The sequence below is a fragment of the Schistocerca gregaria genome, chromosome 3 (genome assembly GCF_023897955.1).
Source record: "Schistocerca gregaria isolate iqSchGreg1 chromosome 3, iqSchGreg1.2, whole genome shotgun sequence".
Classification (NCBI taxonomy): Eukaryota; Metazoa; Arthropoda; class Insecta; order Orthoptera; family Acrididae; genus Schistocerca; species Schistocerca gregaria.
In genome coordinates, this window is record NC_064922.1 from 725,255,811 (window position 1) to 725,282,065 (window position 26,255).

Below are 26,255 nucleotides of genomic sequence, written 5' to 3' on the forward strand. Positions count from 1 at the left end.
AGGCTTTTTTGATGGTAAATTCTTCCAATAAAGAGACCTGCAGAGTGAATATAAGCTTAATGTACAAATTTTTAGTCCCACCTTAAAAGAACACACTGATCACTTTGGAGTGCTGTAGAAGGTGTACAACTTATGCAAAACTGCTGCGAGACCCCTTGCTGACATAAGAGAGTGGGACTGATAACCCAGAAGTTTAGTGCCTTTACCCCCCAAACCAACCAACGTACATAAGCAGTCAGACATGGTGTCCCACAAGGTCCATTTTGAGTAGTGTGTTTCTGATATACACACATATGACCTTTCAATTGCAGTTTCAGAAGGTGCCTTTTTTGTCGCAAGGGTAGGAACAAAAATAGTACTTTCAGATGTTTCAATGCAAATGGTTATCATTGAATTTTGTGAAAACTCAGTACATATAGTACAGCACTGCACACAGAATTCCACAAACTTGTAAAATTAAGGTTCTCTGTCAGTGAAACAAAATAAATGAACAGTGTCAACTTTTTTGACTGCAGATAAATCACAACCTCAATTAGGAAAACCCACTGTCTAGAATTAATAAAGTGTTTTGGTTCATCTATGTTTGCTGTAGGGTCTAACCATGATTGTTACAGGCAATTCAGAAATAAAGAAACTTAGGTTATTCTGCTTATTTCCATTCACTAATGAGGTAATGAATCATCTTTTGGGGAAATTCAAGATAACAAGGGTAATGTTTTCAGAAAACAGAAGCATGTTATATTTTATGTTAATTCACAAACTTTTTGCAAAGACCTCATCAAAAAACTGAGTGTTTTGACAACTGCTTCACAACATATATATTTACTAATGTCCTTTCTGATTAAAAATACATTTTCTTCATAACAAATAGTGAAGACCATGAATTTTACTTTTAGATCAAAAAACCTGTACAAAGGTCTCATGAGGTTTCTCTCTTTTTTCTCTTTCTTTATTTACTTATTTATTCATCCATAGACCATTTGTTACAGTAGTATCAGGCATGTCAGAAACATTTACAAAACAAGATAGGAGAAAGTGATGACAGGGCAGAAAATCAGCCTGATCTAATCAAAGAAACCATATCAGGAATCACCTTTTCAACAAGGAAAACAATGGGAAACCCAAGTCAGGATGGCCAAATGAGGAACACACCCCAGTCCTCTTGAATGTGAGTCTAGTAAGTTAAGACTGGAGAAGCCAACTCACTTGGTACGTGATTGGAAAGGGAATAACAAAAGTTATCTCTACATTTTGAGTGCAACATGCAGGCTAACCAAATAAATGCAAAGAACTTTTGAAAATAAAACACTGTTGAAAAATCGAAAAAAAAAGACTGAACAGATTACATGACACGACATAAAAGTACAAAATGCACAAATTAATCAATGATGTAGGTAAAACATGAAAATTTGATTTAAAATGTACCTCAAAAAATAAAACACAATAGCAAATTGTACAGCACTGCTAAAAGTTATGAAGCATGAGCACATGAAAACCTACTGACACTGAAACCATTACAATTAGGTTAGCATCAGATGCTCTGTCAGCTGAGGTGTCTCACTACATCTGAAACAGAAGACAGACAGCTAAAACATTCTTTGCAAAGACAAACACAGCACCAATGGTATCTCAATAACAGAATCAAATGAACCCAACAGTGAGTGATGATCTAGTGATCTTATAAGCTAACATATTTGTTTACATTGTAGAAACACTTCTCAAAAAGCAAGAAGTCAGATATATTGAGTATATACATGTTCAACAACCTGCCAGAGCACTTTAAATGTCATGTGGATAATGTAGTGGAGTTTAACCGTTCAGTGGACGTGCCATTCAGACTTGATGAGTTGGTGACATTGGGTTTTACACCATAATTAGTATTACATTTTTAACCTTAGGAAAAATAATCTTTATATAATCGTTAGTTGCATTTTAATGGAGCAAACATAACATAATATTACATGGTTCTATAAAACTAATCTTTTATTTATTTCTTGCTTTCACGGTTGTCTATTATTATCATAGTAATTTATAAGGTGCCAATATTCTTTGTTCCTTTCAAGGTTTTTTTTTTTTTAAATTATATCACATAACTGCACTAATTTGCGTGAAAAGAATGTAACAACAGAACACATTATGAAACAGAGCAATCATGAACGCCTGCTGCTGTTTATGATTGTGAATAAATTAGCCATATGCAGGTCACTTTCACATTGGACTTGTCTCTGTGCCACTGCATTTCTTTCCTACATTTTTCTTGCATTGCACACACACACTGTTTTTGTTCTGATTTCTATGCCTGCCATATATTTAACAAATTCCATGTTTTGCTGGTTCCATGGTCTGTTCTTTCCTGAGCCTATACTCGGTCAGGAAGGCATGAATATCCTCCTTCCTATTTATTATATTTTCAACAGCTTTAATTTTATTTAATCAGAAATGTAGGAAAAGATAGTCTGCTACTTACTGTAAAGATTACAAGCCAAGTTGCAGGCAGGCGCAGTTAAGACACTTACACATAAGCTTTCAGCCTCAGAAGCAAGCACACCTCACGCATACATGAGTGCCAACTCTAGCTGTGATGTGCTTGCATGTGTTTCTCTTTTTCCCACAGGAGACCGAAAGCGTATGTGTAAGTCTCTTTCAGTTGTGCCTGTGTGCAGCTTAGCATGTTGTCTTTATGGTAAGTAGTAATAATCTTTTCCTGCTTGACATTCCTACCTGGAATTTCCATTGTTTCATTTAATCAAAAGTAATGATCACTGATTCAAATGTCTTTCATCAGGCCAAGAGGAAGATGTTAAAAAAAGAAAGAAAGAAAAGTCTTCTTTCTTTATTATCACGATTGTTACATTTAAAAAAGTTTGCATTTATCCCAGCAATATCTAGATGTCTGTAGAAAATTCCAAGTGGCCATTGTTGTGTAATTCTGGAAGTTCTGTAGGATGAGCACATCTGGTCAACATTGTCTCCTCCTCCTTCAGTAACACTGTAGTCCTAATCCATTCTTGATTTCTTAGTCTCTTTATCTGTTACATTTGTGCAGTACATTCTTCATCAAAAAAATCACAGCTTTGTCTGTTTTAGGAACAGTGGAGGCCATACAAAAAATCGTCTTGAAAAGCAGCAACACCTATTCTTGTTTTACTTGCTTGGAATTCTGGAGGAATTTCCTTTTTTTTCCATGGCTCCCAATAAAATCAATTCTTTGGCAAGGAGATTTTCGGCCAGAAGATAGTTACTGTAGTAATTGTTAGTCATAAGATTTCTGTTTATTTTCTCAGTTGGTGTCACCACTCTTTATACAATTTCATCAGACTTATTAGACTTACAGTAGGGTCCTGGCATCTGCTTGCATGCAACAATAAATTTCAAAGTTCAGGGTATAAAATGTTTTGGCATCACACAGTGTGCAAATACTGATCCCATATTTTGCAGACTTATTTGGGATTTCCTGCACAAATCCGCAGCGTCTTTTAAAGGTTACAACATCTTGTCAACAGTAACAAACTTGCTGGTGTTGTAGTGAGCAAGACAGTTGTTGGCAGTCTCTTGATGAAAGTCCCAAATAGGTGCTAGTTTGCCTTTGTCTTCTCTCATTCTGGATACCCAAGTTGTTGAACCTAAGAGCTCAAAGCAGAAAGCAAAAGTGCTTATAGCTGAAGAGAGCTTGTAAAATAATCATTCCTGTGGCCTCTGAATCCCACAGTTCACAGCAATTTCTCTCTCCACCTTGCTTACTATCTGTTAGATATAATGCACCTAAAAGAGCCTTTATCTCTGGCTTTGTGGTGTCTCTGCAGTCTCGGTCTCTTGAATATTGACCTTCAGCTGCCATACTATTCTGGATGTATCAGTCTGCTTTTTCCACAATGTTGTGAAACATCCCATCAATAATAAGTAGTAAGTAAAATGCATCAATTTTATTTTATTTAATTTTAGCACTTGCTTTTGGACCTGGCAAAACTTTAAGGATGTTCTTGGCCTTGATTTTAGAGGCAGAAGGAATTTATTCACTTATCCAAATAGTTTCTTCATCTTTTCCAATGTAAATATGGTAATCATCTTTAATATTCATTCCACTCCATTGTTGTGTGATTGATACATCAAACAGTTTTCATGGTTAAATTAAAAATAAAACAGTCATGGTTACAAAGCTATTTTTATTTGAAGATAAAACTGCCAAATGAAGTTCAAAGGTTCCCACAGTTTCTTTTAGGTATTCTGATGATAGAGTTTTTTCCCAAGCTGTTTATGTGTGTATGGCTGACAAAGAGCTTCACAAGATGCTGCAGTGAACTCCATTTGACATTTTTATGTAATCTGGTGATGCCTATCCACAGTGAAAAATGCTATTTTTTTAAATAAAAATAACTTTGCCACTGTGGCTATTTCATTTTTGATATGGTAATCATCTGTTTTTTGTTGTACTTCTTGAACTGTGTGGCCATCTGCTCCCTCTGTTGACTGTTTGGAGTTATTGGTGTGGATTTCTTCTTCAATAACTTCCTCTTTCAACTCAGATTTCTTTGAATTGCACAATTCTGATAATTCTTCTTCAGATAATTCTCATAATACTTTTTCATAGTCTTCAAGGCGTGCAATTTGACATTGCTTGTAAAATGCCTTCTTTGTCTCCATTTCCATGCTTTTATGAGACCTAATGAAACAGATGTTTTAAAAGTAAGATATTGTTTCAAAACAAAAGCCAAAACTTAAAAAAAAAAAATTGAAAATTGCACATGAGAACCTTGATTCAATTCAAATATTTTTTACGTACTAAAATAGAAGGAAGATTGCCTTGAAGTGATAGAAAAACACAAGTATAGAATAGACTTACATCATGAGGCTCATAGCAGCAAACACACCACTAACACATTGCTCACTTTCCGAACAACAATAGCTACCATACTGAAGTTATCTTCACAAAAACTCTGAAATTCAGTGTTTCGGGTTAATGTATAATAAGAATTACCACTGTAATACAGTCATATAATGTAATTTCACTACATTGCGCTCACATTAAATGTACACCCTTAACTAACGTCTGCACCACAGAGATCCCTCTCAGTGGGATCCATGGAATAATCTAGTGTAAGGTAAAAGCAATTAATTTTGTATTTGATGTGCTTAGTTCGCTTTAAGCACATAAAACAAAATTCTGCAACTTGTATAGATTGTCGTTAGTGTGTTCTATTGAAAAAAGGAGGAGAATCACAAAAAAAATTATAAACAAGTAATATGTTTAATAAAGCTACAGGAAGTTAGACAGAAGTGAGTCCCAGCAAGTTTTCCTTGGAAATTAAATAAAGCTGTTAAACATAGACTAATAAAAATAAGGATAGCTTAGTGGCAAAGTGCCAAACTACAACTCCAAAGGTTTCAGGTTTGATCCTTAGCCAGTCCTATTATTTTTACTTGTCACTTATCACTTCTTTCACCTCTAGCAATGTTTCTATGTGGGAAATGCTGAGTAGCACCATTTTACAGAATCACCTTTAAACTGTGGGTCCTTTAGCTGGCTCAATAAGTCTGTAGCTTCAGAGGAAGGCAAAACATGCACCAGAACATCAGTTGGAACTTGCCACTGTGTTCCTCAAACCACTCCATCACGATCCTGGCCTTGTGACACGGCACATTATCTAGATGAAAAATGCCACTTCCATCAGGAAACATGATGAAACTTCCTGGCAGATTAAAACTGTGTGCCCGACCGAGACTCGAACTCGGGACTTTTGCCTTTCACGGGCAAGTGCTCTACCATCTGAGCTACCAAAGCAAGACTTTGGAAGGTAGGAGACGAGATACTGGCAGAACTAAAGATGTGAGCATTGGGCGTGAGTCGTGCTTTGGTAGCTCAGATGGTAGAGCACTTGCCCGTGAAAGGCGCAAAGGTCCCGAGTTCGAGTCTCGGTTGGGCACACAGTTTTAATCTGCCAGGAAGTTTCATATCAGCACACACTCCGCTGCAGAGAGAAAATATCATTCTGGAAACATCCCCCAGGCTGTGGCTAAGACATGTCTCCGCAGTATCCTTTCTTTCAGGAGTGCTAGTTATGCAGGGTTCGCAGGAGAGCTTCTGTAAAGTATGGAAAGTAGGAGACGAGATACTGGCAGAAGTAAAGCTGTGAGCACCGGGCGTGAGTTGTGCTTCGGTAGCTCAGATGCCCGTGAAAGGCAAAGGTCCCGAGTTCGAGTCTCGGTTGGGCACACAGTTTTAATCTGCCTGGAAGTTTCATATCAGCACACACTCCGCTGCAGAGTGAAAATCTCATTAAGGAAACATGATCATCATGAAAGGTTGTATGTGATCAGCAACCAGTGTACAATAGTCCTTGGCCATCATGATGCCTTGTGTGAGCTCCACGTGACACATGGATGGCCGGGTGAATGTTCTCCGTAGCATCATGGAACCACCGCCAGCTTGTCTACACCTTCCAGTACAGGTGTTGAGGAGCTTTTCCCCTGGAAAGTGACAGGTTTGTGCCCTTCTATCAGCATGATGAAGAAGGTGTGAGGATTCGTGAGACCCTGCAATGCTCTGCCAGTGCACCAATGTCCAGTGCCAGTGGTCGCGTGCCCTTTTCAGTTGTAGTTGCCGATGTTTTGGTGTTACCATTGGCACATGCATGGATAATCGGTTGCGTGCGGGAGGGGTGACGGGGGGGGGGGGGGGGGGGCATAATTACGAGTGTTCAGTGCACAAACTTGTACTGTGCCCAGCATTAAAGTTTGATATTAGGTCCACCACCATTCACAGTCTGTCCTATTTTACCAATCTGACCAGTCAGTGATCTCCGACAGCTGTAATGAGGGGTGACTGCCCTACCCAAAAACATCTGGACATGGTTTCATCATGCATTGAAGACACTCACCAGAGCACTCCTTGAACACTTGACAAGTCATGCAGTTTCTGAAATGCTCTTTCCAGGTCTCCATAATCTGCTTTTGCCAAACTCAGAGAGTGTGTGCCTTCTGCATTCTACACATGAACAGCTCACTGATACTGCATGTACCACACTTGGTCCAACTAGGAGTCATTCCTCACCAGGTGACACTGCTATCACCTGGATGGGTTTATATCAATAGTAGGTTGGTGGTCATAATGTTTTGGTTGATCAGTGTTTAAGTATTAATACAGTTAAACAGAATTAATTTGAATATAATTTTTTTTTTAGACTTAAATATTGATAGATATGTAAATTATACTGACAGAGGTCACCAAAGTTTGTTCACAGTAATAATGAAATGTTAATCAAAAACATCCTGAGAATTAAGATAAAATACTACATAACTTCATATATAATAAACCAATTACAGTATGGAGAGGAAGCTTTCAGTATAACACTAGACTGATACGTAGTGGACCCTGCGTATAGAGATTTGTTTTCTCTCATTTAAACATGTTTGTATAGAACCACAGAGAGAGGTGCCACACAAGATGAAACAATTTGTGCCAAAAAAGGTAGAGTTCTGGTTTGAGCAGCTATACCCAATATAGTAATCTAGATTCCCACACTTTTCTATAATCTTCTAGTTTATAAAAAGAAGCAACAAATGTGCATATGCATAAAATCGTGGATGCTTCAATGACTGCTGTTGAGCATGAAACTGAAAATTTGTTTTGTAGACCAGGCATCTTGGCTTAACTATGTGGCCCACAGGAAATATTTTATGGTAGCTTTCTTGAGATATATTTTATGAAAACACTTCTGCTTGTACCACCGTCAAATCATGCTTCAGGTAAAAATGGTATTTATTTCTGTACTTGTTAAGAATGTGGGATCACTCATTCTATTGCCGTCAGTGTTAAAGAGAATTGTTGTTCTATGCAGTTCTTATTTATGTTCATTTTTTTCCAGTTTACCATACACTGTGAAAGCAGAAGAATCACTAACTGTGCTGAACTATGATGGTATTGTTTATGTGTCAGGTGCCAAATGTGGAAGTGAAAAACACCCAGACAGTTTAAGAACATCCTTGCAAAGGCTTGCCAAGGTAAAATATTTTGAGTTTTCCTGTTAAGAGATATTATGAAAGCACACACTTCACTATTTTATAAACAGATCAGTTTTGTATTTTTAATCTTATAAATTAGTGTATTGTGCTTTTTTTGACATGGAATTTTTACTGTGTGTGCATCTGGTTGGACATTTTTATGTCTAATAATTCATTTGTCTGTTTGGGGCAGATTGATGCTGCTGCAGAAACAAAAGTTTCTGTTCTAGAGGTGGAACTGCCAGCAGCTCGCCTTGTATATTCCCCTGTCGGACCACTTAATGCTGATTATGATGATGTTAGGAGCTATGAGGATGCTGCAGAAAAAGGCATAAAGAGGTGATGTTTGTATAAGGTTGCTTTAAAGTAATCAAATGATCCATAACTGTGAAAAATAGAGAGAACAGATATACTAAAAAATAAACTAATTCAGTGTTAACAAAGCTATGAAAGCAAAAATATCCACATTTCAGATTCAACGTCATCTGTGTCATTTAGTTTCGTTTCCTTATTTTGTGTTTCTTATAATAATAATAATAATAATAATAATAGTAATAGTAATAATAATAAATAGAATACATATATAGAATACAAAGAAACAAATACAGACATTAGACCATTCCTACATAGACAACCAAATAACCTAAAAGTCGAAACAACAATAACAACTATCAACACAATGATACACCACAAAATAAATAAAAATACAACTATGGAAGCGTTACAACTACTGGTTTATAAAGGAGCACTCACTACACTAAATATACACACTAGGAAGAGATCAGAACCAACCAACACACAGAAGAAACCCACAAAACTAGCATGGCAACACAGGTTACAGATCAGAATAGAAAAACCGAGAAAAGACATTGGAAAGCTAACACAATTTATAAGAAATGAAATATCAGGCAAAAAACGATAAAAGTTAGGTAAAATCTCACAACAAGAAGCGATAGAGCAATTAGATTAAAGGAAGCAGAAATTACAAGCATTGACCAAACAACTTAGAAGATACAAAAAAAAGTGAAAGTAGAGGGAAACAAAACCAAACATTAAACACCAAGCAAAAGAAATTTTACCAGACAATAGATAACTCACACATTAAAATAGACAATCAACCAAACATAACAGACATGGAACACTTCTAGAGCAACATGTGGTCAAACCTGGTAAACATAACTGACATGCACGGTGGATACAAACAGAAACAGACACATACAAGATGATACCACAAATGCCTGAAGTGATAATTTCACAACATGAAATCACCCGAGCAATTAATTCTACACCCAATTGGAAAGCCACTGCAAAATATAAAATAGCAAATTTCTGGCTAAAGAAGTTCACATCAACACATTCACATCTAACTAAATTATTTGACATATAATAGAGGGAAACATTTCACATGGGAAAAATATATCTAAAAACAAAGATGATGTAACTTACGAAGCGGAAGCGTTGGCATGTTGATAGACAAACAAACAAACACAAACACACACACAAAATTCAAGCTTTTGCAACCAACAGTTGCTTCGTCAGGAAAGAGGGAAAGACGAAAGGATGTCGGTTTTAAGGGAGAGGGTAAGGAGTCATTCCAATCCCGGGAGCGGAAAGACTTACCCTTGGGGGGAGGGGGGGAGGACAGGTATACACTTGCGCGCGCGCGCACACACATCCATCTGCACATATACAGACACAAGCAGACATTTGTAAAGGCATTTTCAATTGTTGGTTGTGATAGCTAGTCCCTGATACACTTACACAAGGAATAACTTACCTGAAACCTAAAGATCAAGCAGACACAGCAAACCCAGCAAAATACCGCCCCATATCATGCCTACCAACAATATACAAAATATTAACTTCAGTCATTACACAGAAATTAATGACACACACAACACAGAGCAAAATTATAAATGAAGAACAAAAAGGCTGCTGCAAAGGAGCACGAGGATGTAAAGAGCAACTGAAAATAGATGTGTAAGTGACATATAAAGCTGAAATTAAACAAAGGTCGCTACACGATGCATACATTGATTACTAAAAAGTTTTTATAGTGTACCCCACTCATGGTTACTACAAACATTGGAAATATACAAAGTAGATCCTAAATTAATACAGTTCCTAAACATAATAATGAAAAATTGGAAAACCACACTTAATATCCAAACAAATTCCAATAATACCACATCACAGCCAATACAGATTAAGCGTGGAGACTCATTTAGTCCTTTCTTGTTCTGCCTTGCTCTGAACCCACTATCCAACATGCTAAATAATACAAATTTTGGATATAATATTACTGGAACATACCAACACAAAATCACACATTTGCTATACATGGATGATCTAAAACTACTGGCAGCAACAAATCAACAACTCAACCAATTACTAAAGATAACAGATGTATTCCGCAGTGATATAAATATGGCTTTTGGAACAGACAAATGTAAGAAAAATACCATAGTCAAGGGAAAACACACTCAACAAGAAGATTACATATTGGATATCCACAGCGACTGCATAGAAGCGATGGAAAAAGCAAATGCCTATAAATATGTAGGATACAAACAAAAAATAGGAATAGATAATACAAATATTAAAGAAGAACTAAAAGAAAAATATAGACAAAGACTAGCAAAAATACTGAAAACAGAATTGACAGCAAGACACAAGGCAAAAGCTATAAATACTTACGTTATACCAAATTGTTGGGTTCAAATTAATTAATGATGATGTAAATAAAATAGAAAGAAACTTCCACATGGGAAAAATATATTAAAAAGAAAGATTCCAAGACTTCCCAAGCGTGAAAGCGCCGGTAGATAGGCACAATGGGGAAAAAGGATAGGTATATACTAGCGCGCGCGCGTGCGCGCGCACACACACACACACACACACACACACACACACACACACACACACACACACACACACACACACACACACACACACAGATCTAGATCCATCCTTCATGAAATCCTCCCCACTCCACCAAGAGTGTCTTTTCGCCGACCACCTAACCTTCATAACCTCTTGGTTCATCCCTATGAAATCCCCAAACCACCTTCCCTACCCTCTGGCTCCTACCCCTGGAAACCGCCCTCGGTGTAAAACCTGTCCTATGCACCCTCCCACCACCACCTACTCCAGTCCTGTAACCTGGAAGGTGTACACGATCAAAGGCAGAGCCACGTGTGAAAGCACCCACATGATTTACCAACTGACCTGCCTACACTGTGACGCTTTCTATGTGGGAATGACCAGCAACAAACTGTCCATTCGCATGAATGGACACAGGCAGACAGTGTTTGTTGGTAATGAGGATCACCCTGTGGCTAAACATGCCTTGGTGCACGGCCAGCACATTTTGACACAGTGTTACACTGTTCGAGTTATCTGGATACTTCCCACCAACACCAACCTATCCGAACTCCGGAGATGGGAACTTGCCCTTCAATATATCCTCTTTTCTCGATATCCACCAGGCCTCAATCTCCGCTAATTTCAAGTTGCCGCCACTCATACCTCACCTGTCTTTCAACAACATCTTTCCCTCCATACTTCTGCCTCGACTTACATCTCTGCCCTTACTCTTTGCCTTTAAATATATATGTGTGTGTGTGTGTGTGTGTGTGTGTGTGTGTGTGTGTGTGTGTGTGTGTGTGTGTGTGTGTGTGTGTGTGTGGGGGGGCGCGCGCGGCCGCGCGCGCGCGCAGCGCGCGCGCGATTATATACCTATCCTTTTTTCCCCCTAAGGTAAGTCTCTTTCCGCTCCCGGGATTGGAATGACTCCTTACCCTCTCCCTTAAAACCCACATCCTTTCATCTTTCCTTTTCCTTCCCTCTTTCCTGACGAAGGAGCCGCTGGTTGCGAAAGCTCGAAATTCTGTGTGTGTGTGTGTTTGTGTGTTTTATTCATTGTGCCTATCTACCGACGCTTTCCCGCTTGGTAAGTCTTGGAATCTTTGTTTTTAATATATGTTATACCAATATTGACCTACTCATTTGGAGTGGAGTAACACAGTCCTAGAAGCACTGAATACACTTACACAATCACAATGCCACAAATGTGGAATACATCAGAAAGATTCACATTAAGCAGAAAGGAAGGAGGAAGGGGATTTATCGACACAAAAAACCTGCATTATGGACAGGTAGACAATTTAAGAAAATTCTTTATAGAATGAGCAAAAACTAGCAAAATACACAAAGCAATCACTCATATAAATACATCAGCTACACCATCACAATTTCATAACCACTTCTACAACCCTTTAGATCACATAACATCAACAGATACGAAGAAAGTAAATTGGAAAAAGAAAACACTACATGGCAAGCACTCGTATCGTCTAACACAGCCACACATCGATCAAGACGCATCCAACACATGGCTAAGAAAAGGTAATATATACAGTGAGACAGAAGGATCATGATTCCAATACAGGATCAAACAATGAACACCAGATATTACAGCAAACATGTCATTAAAGATACCAATACCACAACAGATCAATGCAGACTTTGCAAACAACAAAGAGAAACAGTAGATCACATCTCAAGCAGATGTACAATACTAGCAAATACACCAGACGACATGACAATGTAGCAAAAATAATACATCAACTACTTGCCGTACAACATAAACTAATAAAACAACACATTCCCACATACAAGTATGCACCACAAAATGAACTGGAGAATGATGAATACAAATTATACTGGAACAGAACCATTATAACAGATAAAACAACAACACATAACAAACCTGACAGCATACTCACCAATAAAAAGAAGAAAGTCTGAAGAATTTGAATTGCTTGTATTTTTTAGTTGTAGCAATTGGTAAAGTTTTCCCCTCCCATCCTACGAAGTACTGTATGTTGTTGTACACAGTATAAGTTTTATGCAAAACATGTGGGGTATGTATCATTCTAGAAACTACGTACGAAGCATGAAATCTTAATTCAATGTATCTGTGAAACTTGAAGGGGTAGGCGATGGACCTTATTTCGCATGCATGACAGTTCACTTCGCAGGATTCTTTGTCAAGCAGATGTTGCTACCAAGACAGTGGGATACCTGACAGGCAGTCAGTAAAATGGCACTTAGCTAGTGCGTTTAAGACTTACCAAGCGGGAAAGCGCCGGCAGACAGGCACATGAACAAAACACACAAACACACACACAGAATTACAAGCTTTCGCAACTGGCAGTTGCTTCGTCAGGAAAGAGGGAAGGAGAGGGAAAAATGAAAGGATGTGGGTTTTAAGGGAGAGGGTAAGGAGTCATTCCAATCCCGGGAGCGGAAAGACTTCCCTTAGGGGAAAAAAGGACAGGTGTACACTCGCGCGCGCGCCACACACACACACACACACACACACACACACACACACACACATACATATCCATTCGCACATACACAGACACAAGCAGACGAAGCAACTGCCAGTTGTGAAAGCTCGTAATTCTGTGTGTGTGTTTGTGTGTTTTGTTCATGTGCCTGTCTGCCGGCGCTTTCCCGCTTGGTAAGTCTTGGAATCTTTGTTTTTAATATATTTTTCCCATGTGAAAGTGACTTCTATTATATATATATATATATATATATATATATATATATATATAATCTTGGAACATTTAATTTGCTACTACTTGGTCTACATACAGTAGACTCCATACAAGGTGTCATTGGTGGAAAAATGTACGCTGCATTGTTACAGCAAACACAAGTTATTTCTGATTATAAGGAAGCACCTAGTATAACTGTGAAAAGCACAAATCAGTCAAATATAGTAACTGTAGTTATTGCATGTTTTTTATGGTACATTCTTGGTATGTTTGATTGTGGTGCATTTAGTGCAACTCATCTTTGGTCACTTTTTTGTCTGTATGTCTGTTCAGTACATATTTTTGTAATTGATTTTAAATTAACTTGCCGATTAGTTAGAGACTTGAAATTTTAAATGTAGTTCAGAACTGGGTGACTGTGCAATATTAACTCACACTCTTGCCAGTCTGTTCGGTTGGACAGCAGTAGAAAAGATGGGTAATGCATGACTTCTCATCTGCTCTGCAGGACTGGCATTGGCATGTTGTGTGGTTAGTATTGGAGAGCATCCCAGGCTTGTTGTCAAGTCTCTGAAATGACCACTCCAAAAACGAATTCACAGGTACCGGATATTGATGGCTCCAGTTATGCAAGTATCGATGTATCTGACTTTCCATACATGGAGTGCATAGGGGCCTGAAGATAGCATTAATGAGATTCGAAACTGGTTGTCTAAATAAAATAACTTCAGAAAACGTACAGATTTTTTGGCAGTTTTTCTGTGGTAAACATCCTTAAATGAGACTAAAAAGTACAAAATAATTTCTGCTAGCACCATACAGATTTGCAGCCTCAGAGAGAGAGAGAGAGAGAGAGAGAGAGAGAGAGAGAGAGAGAGAGAGAGAGACCTGGAAGTTGGTACCATTGAATTTTTAATTGCTATGGCAGTACTTAATGGAAAACATGGGCACATGCAATAGATAATAGTTAAGAGGTGAACTATTCATGTATCAGTTATGCATTGCATACACCCAATGTTTTTCATTATAAATCTTACAAGTCATAGCTGTTTATCAAAAATTCGCAAGTGCAATTTATCAGGACTATCTTTATATATTAAAAATTTATTTTCGTTAAATAATTATGTCTTTTAATTCTCATTGCACAAGAGCAGGGTAAGATGTTGTAGGATTTTGCTCTTTGTAGCAAAGTGAGTGTGGTGGAGAGAATCCCAATTGTGATTGTAATGTTGCTAACAGTCATATGAACCCTGAAAATGAAAGGAATTTCTGAAGGACAAGAATGCCATTAATGATAGACATTGTAAAATATAAGTGTTATCTGTGATGCTGTGGATATGGCTCTCAGAGCATTTGAATTACAAATAGTACTCATTCAACAGAAAAAATTATGTTGATGTGAAACTGCTCCTGTTCTGTACCATAAAGTCAACATTACAGATTTCATTCTGTCATATGTGCCTGCAGTTTGGTTGCACTATTTTTCTTTTACAGATTGCAACATATTGTTGGTCAAAAGGGCGGCTACTTTATAAATGATACTATTTAATTCACAGATCTTTTGTATTTATACAGAGCCCTGGAAGCTGGAGTAAAGGAACCTCTGCTTCTCCTACCTCAGGCAGAAAAATCAGTACAACTTGTTACATTGCTTGGGGCACTGAAAGCATTATATGTGGTAAGTTACTGCTAAATTGCATCAGAGTTTAATAGCATTAAGTAAACCTCTTGCATGGCTGTTGTAATGGTCTTTATCGCAACTGTTACTTTTCATTTCTGACAGGAATTCTTTATAGTTGCAAAAATTGTAAATGTATTTGTATATACTAGCATGAATGACATTAGATCTCTCTCTTTATTTTTGCACACCGTCCACTCTCTCTGGTCTCATATGCTTTAGAAATCGCACTTTAAAAACCTAAATAATAAAGGGTTGCTGCAAAATAGTCTGGTCTGAGATGTGTGTAAAAATTGTGCATGACATAGCTGTAAACTGCAGAATAGCTGATTGCGAAGTAAAACATTAAGAGATAACTGTCTCAGTTTTCTAGATTTTATTTAATAGCGTCTAAAGATTTGAAGTATGATTGGGAACATGAGTCCTATAACCTTGAAACTAACGTATCTTTTGAAGGCAGTTTCGTATAATTTAGAAAGGTACCATTGTAAGAGAAGACAACTCACAGACTTAACTCTGACTCTAGACAATAAATCAGAATGCTCCTTTGTCCCTCATATAGAAATAAATTGAATCCAAACAGAACAACCAAACGTATGCTGAAAAGAGCACAAGCTCTCCTTTGGGAGCCAATGTACTGATCAAAAGAAAAAAAAAGAAAGAAACTTAATGTCTATGAGACAATAAAATCAACTATTTGTTGTTGAAAGTTAACTACTGACCATATTATTTTGGTATACCTGCATACAATGTATTGCAAATTGTGATCTAGTCTCATAACATACAGATCCTAATAATTTGATTAGAGTATAGCAGATACATCAAAACAAGTAATACAGCTACTATAAAACTAACTCAGACATATCAATACTTAAACAGCTTTGTAACTTTTATGTGAGGGTATGGCAACATTTACACAAGAAAACAATTGATAAACTACATCCTGCCCAGATATTCAGTTCATCATTCATGAAATCTCCTAGCATTGCTGATGTAGTGTGCCAGGTAGGTTTTTCAGCGAATCTTGATTCATACCCGAATGTTCTTGCCTTTTAATTTGTTGTAAATTTTCATTCCCATATACTAGACAGCCTAAACATGTAAGTTTAAATGAAGAGCAGGCGGCATAAAATTATCTTTATTTCTCATGTTATATGAGTGATAGAAACAGTTTTCCTCGAGTAATTCTAAGTTGCTGTAAAAAAAAAAAAAGATGCTGTCATATGTATGGACAGAGGGAACTGTTAATAATTCGAGATTTTTGAATGATGGGTGACATAATTTCCTTGGATGTACATCACATGTTTCTAATGATTTTTTTTCTGTATTTTTAATGTGCTATATGTTACTCAAATTTGCTGAAAAGACACTACCATACCTTATAACTAATAGAAAGTAACTGTTGTATGACATTTTCCTCATGTCTGTCAAATGTAAAGTTACATAATTAGTTTACTAATGACATAAAGAAAAGACAGACTGGTACTTACCATAAAAATGACACGCTAAGTTGCAGACAGGCACCTGTCTGCATCTTAACATATCATCTTTACAGTAAGTAGCAATCATTATTTTCCTTAAATTTTTGATATGCCTCTTGGAGCTTCCATTGTTTAATTTGCTTGCTATATATTCAAGTGTTCATTCAAGTTGAAATTCTTACCTAAGGTTAATCCCAAAAAATTTACAGAATCCGCCTCATCTAGATCTTGATTATTAAGACTCATTTTAATTTTTTTGAGATTTTGACCATTTTGTTCTGAAATGGATTGTATGGGTTTTTGGGCTGTTCACGATAAAACTATTAGGCCCTTAGCTGAAACCGGGCTTCAAGAGGATTTATTGTATTAATGATGCAGACCAGGATATTTGCTGATTATGGTCCTCAATTAATGCAAATGTATCATCCACAAATAAAACCAATGGGACGTTTTTATTGATGTGTAGTTTTTTTTTTTTTTTTTCAGTCATCAGTCTTCTACTTCGTTCTTTTTATCACATAGTAGTACTTGCAACCTCCATCCCCAATTGTTCGCCGGATGTATTCCGATCTCTGTCTTCTTCTACAGTTTTTACCCTCTACAGCTCTCTCTAGTGCATTGGAAATTATTCCCTGATGTTTTAACAGCTGTCCTATCATCATGTCCCTTCATCCTGTCATTGTTTTCCATATGTTCCTTTCCTGACATTCTGTGGAGAACTTCTTTAATTTCTTACTTTATCAGTCCACCAAATTTACAGCGTTCTTCTGAAGCAACACATCTCAAATTCTTTGAACCTCTTTTTGTTCCCGTTTTCCCACAGTGCATGTTTCACTACCATACTATTCTGTGCTCAAAACATACATTCCCAGAAATTTCTTCCTCAGAATAATGCCTACATTTGATACTTGTAGACTTCTCTTAACCAGGAATACCCTTTTGCCATTGCTAGTTTGCTTTTTATCTCCTTTTTACTGTGTCCATCGTGTGTTATTTTGCTGCCTAGACATAAGAATTCCTTATCTGTGTCTACTTCGTCATGCCCAAATTTCTTGCTGTTCTATTTTTGCTTCTTCTGTTACTTTAGTGTTCTTTTGATTTGCTCTCAATCCATAATCTGTATGCATTAGACTGTGCATTCCATTCAACAAATCCTGTAATTCTATGAAAAGATTTTCAAATGCTGCTACCAATCACAAAAATTGTTGACAACAAAATTATTTATTTTGCAACATGTTTCAATGATTATAACTCATCATCAGGCTATTTTGTCGTTACAAAAGCATTTAACACATGTTTATACAGATATTAAAATTTCTTTACATGACTGCTATGATCATTCTGCGAGAAGCTTATATCTGTATAAACGTGTGTTAAATGTTTTTGTAATGCCTATATAGCCTGAGAATGAGGTGTAATCCTTGAAGCATGTCACTAAATAAATACTTTAGTTGTTAACAAATTTTGTGAATAGTAGTTATATTTGAAAACTTTTCATACTTTAGAAACAGTCACAGTCAATTAAAAGTCAATGCGGCTTCCAATTATCCTGTAATTCTTCTTCACTTTCACTTTCACTGAGGATAACAATGTCACCAACGAATCTTCTCACTGATATCCTTTCACCTGGCATTTTAATCCCACAGTTGAACCTTTCTTTTATTTCTGCCATTGCTTCTTTGATATACAGACTGAACAACAGCAGTGAAAACTACATCTGTGTCTTACACTATTTTTCATCCAAGCACTTCGTTCTTGGTTTTCCAGTCTTATTGATTCCTCTTGGTTCCTACATATATTTTATACTACCTGTCTTTCCCTATAATTCACTTCTACTTTTCTCAGAATTTCACGCATCTTCTTCCATTTTACATTGTCGAACATATTTTCCAATTTGACAGACCCTATGAATGTGTCTTGATTTTCTTCAGTCTTGCTTCCATTATCAACTGCAGCATCAGAACTGCCTCTCTGGTTTTTGACAAAGTAATCTTCAGCTAACAGATCCTCAGTTTCCTTTCTCATTCTTCTGTACATAATTCTTATCAGCAATGTGGATGCAAGAGCTGTTAAGCCAATTCTGCATTAGTTTTTGCACCTGATGGCTCTTGCTATCTTTGAATTATGTGGATGATAGAATGAGATTTTCACTCTGCAGTGGAGTGTGTGCTGATACGAAACTTCCTGGCAGATTAAAACTGTGTGCCGGTCTGAGACTCGAACTCAGGACCTTTGCCTTTCGCGGGCAAGCACTCTACCAACTGAGCTACCAAAGCACGACTCACGCCCCGTCCTCACAGCTTTACTTCTGCCAGTACCTTGTCTCCTACCTTTCAAACTTCGAAGGTAGGAGACAAGGTACTGGCAAAAGTAAAACTGTGAGGACAGGGCGCGAGTCGTACTTGCGTAGCTCACTTGGAAGAGCACTTGCCCATGAAAGGCAAAGGTCGTGAGTTCGAGTCTGTGTGGATGATGTTTTTCCAAAAGTCTCATGGTATCTTGTCAATATCATACATTCTATACACCAATGTGAATAATTGTTTTATTGCCACTTTCCCCAATGATTTGAGAAATTCTGATGGAATGTTAATTATCCCCTCTGCTTTATTTGATCTTAAGTCATTGTTAAATGATGATGGCGTCCTCTTAGGTAAAATAGTCCCCCATTCAGATCTCCGGGCGTGGACTACTCAGAGAACCTTGTTATCAGGAGAAAGAAAACTGGCATTCTACGGGTCGGAGTGTGGAATGTCAGATCCCTTAATCGGGCAGGTAGGTTAGAAAATTTAAAAAGGGAAATGGATAGGTTAAAGTTAGATATAGTGAGAATTACTGAAGTTCGGTGGCAGGATGAACCTGATTTCTGGTCAGGTGACTACAGGGTTATAAACACAAAATCAAATCGGGGTAATGCAGAGGTAGGTTTAATAATGAATAAAAAAGTAGGAATGCAGTTAAGCTACTACAAACAGCATAGTGAACGCATTATTTTGCCCAAGATAGATACAAAGCCCATGCCTACCACAGTAGTACAAGTTTATATGCCAACTAGCTCTGTAGATGATGAAGAGATTGATGAAATGCATGATGAGATAAAAGAAAGTATTCAGACAGTGAAGGGAGATGAAAATTTAATAGTCATGGGTGACTGAAATTTAATAGTAGGAAAAGGAAGAGAAGGAAACGTAGTAGGTGAATATGGAATGGGGTTAAGGAATGAAAGAGGAAGCTGCCTGGTAGAATTTTGCACAGAGCATAACTTAATGATAGCTAACACTTGGTTGAAGAATCATAGAAGAAGGTTGTATACATGGAAGAAACCTGGAGATACTGACAGGTGTCAGGTAGATTATATAATGGTAAGACAGAGATTTAGGAACCAGGTTTTAAATTGTAAGACATTTTCAGGGGCAGATGTGGACTCTGACCACAATCTAATGGTTATGAACTGTAGATTAAAACTGAAGAAACTGCAAAAAGGTGGAAATTTAAGGAGATGGAAGCTGGATAAATCAAAAGAACCAGATGTTGTTGAGAGTTTCAGGGAGACCATTAGGGAATGATTGACAAGAATGGGGGAAAGAAATACAGTAGAAGAAGAAGGGGTAGCTTTGAGAGATGAAATAGTGAAAGCAGCAGAGGTTCAAGTAGGTAAAAAGACGAGGGCTAATAGGAATCCTTGGATAACAGAAGAGATATTGAATATAATTGATGAAAGGAGAAAATCCAAAAATGCAGTGAAAGCAGGCAAAAAGGAATACAAACGTCTCAAAAATGAATGGAGCACACTGCGTTCTGGCAACCAGGAGAGCAGGCAAATGCAGGAACTAGTGAGTACATGCTGCTAACAAGTAGTGGATGATACATGTCACCTCTCCACTGCTCCTACTGTCCTGGATGGCTGCACAGGTGACATAACATTTAGCTTACAGCAGTCCAAAGGAGTGTGAACGTGGTGTCAGCCTGTTCACAGTGATTGTTAGTCAGGCTTAACTGTGAAACTGAAGTATCGGTATATGAATATGATCAGTACTTCATGCCTGAGAAGTATGTATACCTGCTACTTTTCAAAGGCTGTAAAATGTATAAAAGTGTGTGTGAATGAGTGTGATTTGTATGTATGTAGCCGCTAGTGTAATTTTCTGCACAGCGTATTTACCTTCTGCACACAAAAAATAATAGAATAAGTATTTAAGGGCTAGATTAAAATGATTTTTAATTAATGAACATCATCGAGCTTTTTTAGTAAAACAGAACGCAAACAGTCACTAAAATTTGGCGGTATTCCTTTCTTCTTGATGTGCCTGTAAAGGAACTTTTACGCTTAACTTCATACACCCAGCAATACATCAGCATCATTAGTAGTGTGTTAACAGCATGTGCACCTACATAATCAATAGCATTATATCAATCAGTTTAAAATAATGAAAAGAAGACTTAATCTATTCAGAACACAATGAAATAAATATGAACAATGCTAATTTTAACTTTGGTGTATACCCTGAGATGTCTTCACCTATTTTGGGGTAGGTCTACCTCTCAGCCGTTTGTGTAGTCTGGTTATATACCATTCCTATAGTTCAATGAATGAAAGTGTTACAGACAGGCTTCATGCAAAAGAATGAATGAATATTCCAACCAATGTTTAAAACTACAATGGAATGAATTGATGGTTTTCATTCTGTTGTTCCCATCATTACCTGACAGCACAATTAAAATTTAACTGCTCATTCCACTCAGTATCATGTACTACAAAGTTATATTACACCACTGTGTGTATACATACATTTAACTTCATGGTGACATGTATAGAATATTCAGGGTATTTCAAAATGATATAGGGGTTTTAAAGCTTTGTAGTATTTATTACATTCAGCTTACAATCATAAATAATACATTATATGAAAGAGCAACTCCAAGAGTTTTTCTTAAGTGTTCAGTGTGAGCACCATTTGTCACACATTGATTTGATAGCCAAATTCTTCCCAAATCTTGATAAGCAAGGCTGGAATAATTGTTGCAACAACTGCTTCAGTCCTGTTTCTTAAGTTAGCTGGATCAGCTGGTTGCAGAGGCACATACTCATTTATGAAATGCGATAAAAATCACGTGGTGTCTGGTTGTATGAGAATGTTAGTAATGGAAAACAAGCTCTGTCATCCAGCCTCTTGCAGCCAATCTAGTCGTTTAATGAACAAAGTAAGAGCATACGGACTATCAGATCAATTGTGTGATTGGATTGAGGAGTTCCTAGATAACAGAACGCAGCACGTCATTCTCAATGGAGAGAAGTCTTCCGAAGTAAGAGTGATTTCAGGTGTGCCGCAGGGGAGTGTCATAGGACCGTTTCTATTCACAATCTACATAAATGACCTATTGGATGACATCGGAAGTTCACTGAGGCTTTTTGCAGATGATGCTGTGGTGTATCGAGAGGTTGCAACAATGGAAAATTGTACTGAAATGCAGGAGGATCTGCAGCGAATTGATGCATGGTGCACGGAATGGCAATTGAATCTCAATGTAGTGAAGTGTAATGTGATGCGAATACATAGAAAGATAGGTCCCTTATCATTTAGCTACAAAATAGCAGGTCAGCAACTGGAAGTAGTTAATTCCATAAATTATCTGGGAGTACGCATTAGGAGTGATTTAAAATGGAATGATCATATAAAGTTGATCGTCGGTAAAGCAGCTGCCAGACTGAGATTCATTGGAAGAATCCTAAGGAAATGCAATCCGACAACAAAGGAAGTAGGTTACAGTACGCTTGTTTGCCCAATGCTTGAATACTGCTCAGCAGTGTGGGATCCGCACCAGGTAGGGTTGATAGAAGAGATAGAGAAGATCCAACGGAGAGCAGCGCGCTTCGTTACAGGATCATTTAGTAATTGCGAAAGCGTTACGGAGATGATAGATAAACTCCAGTGGAAGACTCTGCAGGAGAGACGCTCAGTAGCTCGGTACGGGCTTTTGTTAAAGTTTCGAGAACATACCTTCACCGAATAGTCAAGCAGTATATTGCTCCCTCCTACGTATATCTCTCGAAGAGACCATGAGGATAAAATCAGAGAGATTAGAGCCCACACAGAAGCATACAGACAATCCTTCTTTCCACGTACAATACGAGACTGGAATAGAAAGGAGAACCGATAGAGGTACTCAGGGTACCCTCCGCCACACACCGTCAGGTGGCTTGCGGAGTACGGATGTAGATGTAGATGTAGTGGTTGGGTACAATGCCATTTAACCAGTTGCGTACTGAATTATGTCAGTGAGATGTACCATCTTACTGGCAATTAAAGTTCTGTGGTTCAGCTTTTTCCAATTGAGGAAAGAGCCATAGTTGTAGCCAGCAAGATAAGAACCAACAGTTACAGTTGCTTCACAGAAAAAGAAAGGACCATAAACTTTCTGGCAGGATATAGCACAAAAAACATTCAATTTGTAAGAATCTCGTCACAACTGTGCCATCTCATGGGTATTTGCTGACCCCTGGATATGTACTTTATGTGTGTTTACATTTCCATTCAGGTGAAATGTCAATTCATTACTGAAGCCAATGTGATACAGAGAATCTTTGTCATGCAGAAATATTTCATTTGCAAATTTGGCACATAAACTGTAGTCTGCATCCAGAATGAGAATTTCACTATGCAGCGGAGTGTGCACTGATATGAAACTTCCTGGCAGATTAAAACTGTGTGCCAGACCAAGACTGGAACTCGGGACCTTTGCCTTTTGCGGGCAAGTGCTCTGCCAACTGATCTACCTAATCATGACTCATGCCTCATCCTCACAGCTTTACTTCCGCCAGTACCTCGTCTCCTACCTTCCAAACTTTACAGAGGCTCTCCTGCGAACCTTGTAGGACTAGCACTCCTGAAAGAAAGGATATTGTGGAGATATGTAGTCTGCACGCTTTAGAGCTTGTAAGAATTGCAAACAATAAGAACTGAGTTATAAGTGTCTTCTTAAAAGCCCCCTGGAATTTCTAATCCATGACAAACCTTCCGAACTGATTTCGTGGGGCTACATGTGAAAGACCCACTTGTTCAACATCTTTAGTCATGCTGCTGTATATTCATTTTGCAGCACCATGTTAATCTGTCATTGGGTCTGCCATCTTCTGTAATCACCTGTTGCCAACTGATATCCTGTATCTGGAATTTTTTTCTTAAAAATTATTTTTAGTGCACAATGTAGTAAGTTTTTTTATTTGAAGTTAGATATACTTCTTCCCTAAAGTTTTACATTTACAAGTATGTAACATAGTCATGCTGCTGTATATTCATTTTGCAGCACCATGTTAATCTGTCATTGGGTCTGCCATCTTCTGTAATCACCTGTTGCCAACTGATATCCTGTATCTGGAATTTTTTTCTTAAAAATTATTTTTAGTGCACAATGTAGTAAGTTTTTTTATTTGAAGTTAGATATACTTCTTCCCTAAAGTTTTACATTTACAAGTATGTAACATATGTCCAAGTCTTTAATCACTTCCAGATTTCTGCTAAATTTTTAATGTAGACAACATAAATTCCACAGCTTTTCATCGCCCTCCCTATCTCCACAATATTCTTGTCAGACTATGCTCTTTTTGCACCCACTTCTTTACCCTGCGGCTCCTACACCTGTGACTGTCCCTGCTGTAAGACGTGCCCTATGCATTCTCCTTCCATGACCTATAACAATTCTATAATTAGTAAGGCATATACTATCAGAGGGAGAGCCACCTGTGAAGCGATAAATCTTATATCAGCTGTTATGTAAACACTGCTGGGCCTTCTACATTGGCATGACCACCACCAAGTTACTAGTTAAGATCCTGTTGCAGAGGATACTCTACAGCATGAAATTTGTGATGTTGGTGTCTGTTTCACCATACATACCATCTGGATTCTTCCCCGAGACACAATTTCTCAAAACTCCACAGATGGGAAGTGACATTACAAAATATCCGTGGTTCTCAACATCCACTTGGCCTTCATTTAATGTTAATTTCTTTGGTCTCAGTTTTTCTTCTCAGCAACTTTTCCTTTCTCCACTCCCTTTTAGTTTTCTATCTCTTTTATTTTCCCACCTGCCTATTTTTCCCTGTCTCTTACCTCTACCACATACAATGCACTTAGATTTCTGCTCTTATTAACTCATGCTTGATGTCTTTGCACTAATCTGTTTCTTGCATATTACTCTATCTTCCACCTTTAAGTTCTCAGGTTTTGAAATCTTGTCCAGTGCAGTCCCCATCAATCAAGCAATCAGTCTTTCTTTCTGATCCCATCCTGTAAGCCTCCCCTAACCTGGGGTTCTAAATGACTTTCCCAAGTTTACCCCTCTTCTTAAACCTCAACAGTCCTTTTTCTTCATCCCTCTTCCTTCCCCTTCAACCTTTCTGCTAAGAGGAGGAGCCATTGGCTCTGTAAGCTTGCAAACTTGAATATCTTTTGTGTGTGTGTGTGTTTTACTGCTGCTGTTTGTTGAGTGGATTTTTAACTACCCAGTTATAAATTTCACATTGTATTGATAAACTAAAGGAAATGATAGGACAACCTCCAAAAGAAATTGGAACAGGCCATAATACTGGAATTTTTTTTTTTGTCACAAAGTATCAACTACCAATGTGTTCATAAAGTTTATAACTAATGTATGTGCATAAAAAGTAATTTCCCACCATTTACATATTCCTGCAATTTGTATCATTTTTTTAAAGTCCCCTGAAAATTGTAAAAGAGAGGTTTCACTGTAGTTGTTCTTACATATAAGCCAGCATAGACAGTAACTCTGTTTTCATTTAAATCACAGTAATGCAATATTTCCTATTTATTATACTATAACCATAGCAGTAGCTACTGAAAATCTAGTATGTCATTTCAAAATAAGAGTTTGAATATTTTTAATTTGCCATATATGAACTCATGCCATAGGAAAATTTCACTTGAGAAAATTAAAATTAGAAGTAGAAAGATGGTAATAAATTACCTTCAAGAGGTAAAATTCAATGTACTCCCAGTAGTCTTACACAGTAAAGAGAGAGAGAGAGAGAGAGAGAGAGAGAGAGAGAGAGAGAGCGAGAGCCCCTTTACCTTTCAGAATGTTAGTCTTGTCCGTAGGGAGGAAAGAGGGATAGGTTGGAGAAGATTAGAAAGGAGAGGCAGGACACTTAAGGTCCCAGGATGACAGGAACCCATCAGTTATGGAAACTGTAATTGTCCTTTTTTTGTTTCTATTGATAACATTTAGAGTTCCACCCCCTGAAGGCAAGTGAACAACAGCTTTTTAAATATGTATTCCAGAGTATTTTCGTTTTAGTTGTAAGAGTTGTACATTATAAATAATCTACCTTCCTTGTCACAGCCTCTTCAGCTACGTGAAGATGTGCCCAGTAAAAGCAGTAAGGTCAAAAATATTGGAGTAGTTGGTAGCTGTGACCTGCATGAAGTCATTAAGAATGCTGTTGCCATCGAAAGTGGGAGGTAATCAACTGAATATGCAAACCTAACTAATCTTAAGAACACATTCCACACT

At 37.6% G+C, this 26,255-nt stretch overlaps 1 protein-coding gene across 2 annotated transcripts in view; it reads left to right on the top strand.

The window, feature by feature from the left end:
- LOC126353843 (putative aminopeptidase W07G4.4) overlaps nucleotides 1-26,255 on the top strand; it is a 108,539-nt gene that overhangs the window by 5,994 nt on the left and 76,290 nt on the right. For both annotated transcript variants that reach the window (XM_050002989.1, XM_050002988.1), the window contains exons 2-5: nucleotides 7,863-7,998; nucleotides 8,192-8,337; nucleotides 15,144-15,246; nucleotides 26,085-26,203. In XM_050002989.1, the coding sequence (XP_049858946.1) occupies nucleotides 7,863-7,998; nucleotides 8,192-8,337; nucleotides 15,144-15,246; nucleotides 26,085-26,203 (504 nt within the window). The remainder of the gene's footprint in view (nucleotides 1-7,862; nucleotides 7,999-8,191; nucleotides 8,338-15,143; nucleotides 15,247-26,084; nucleotides 26,204-26,255) is intronic.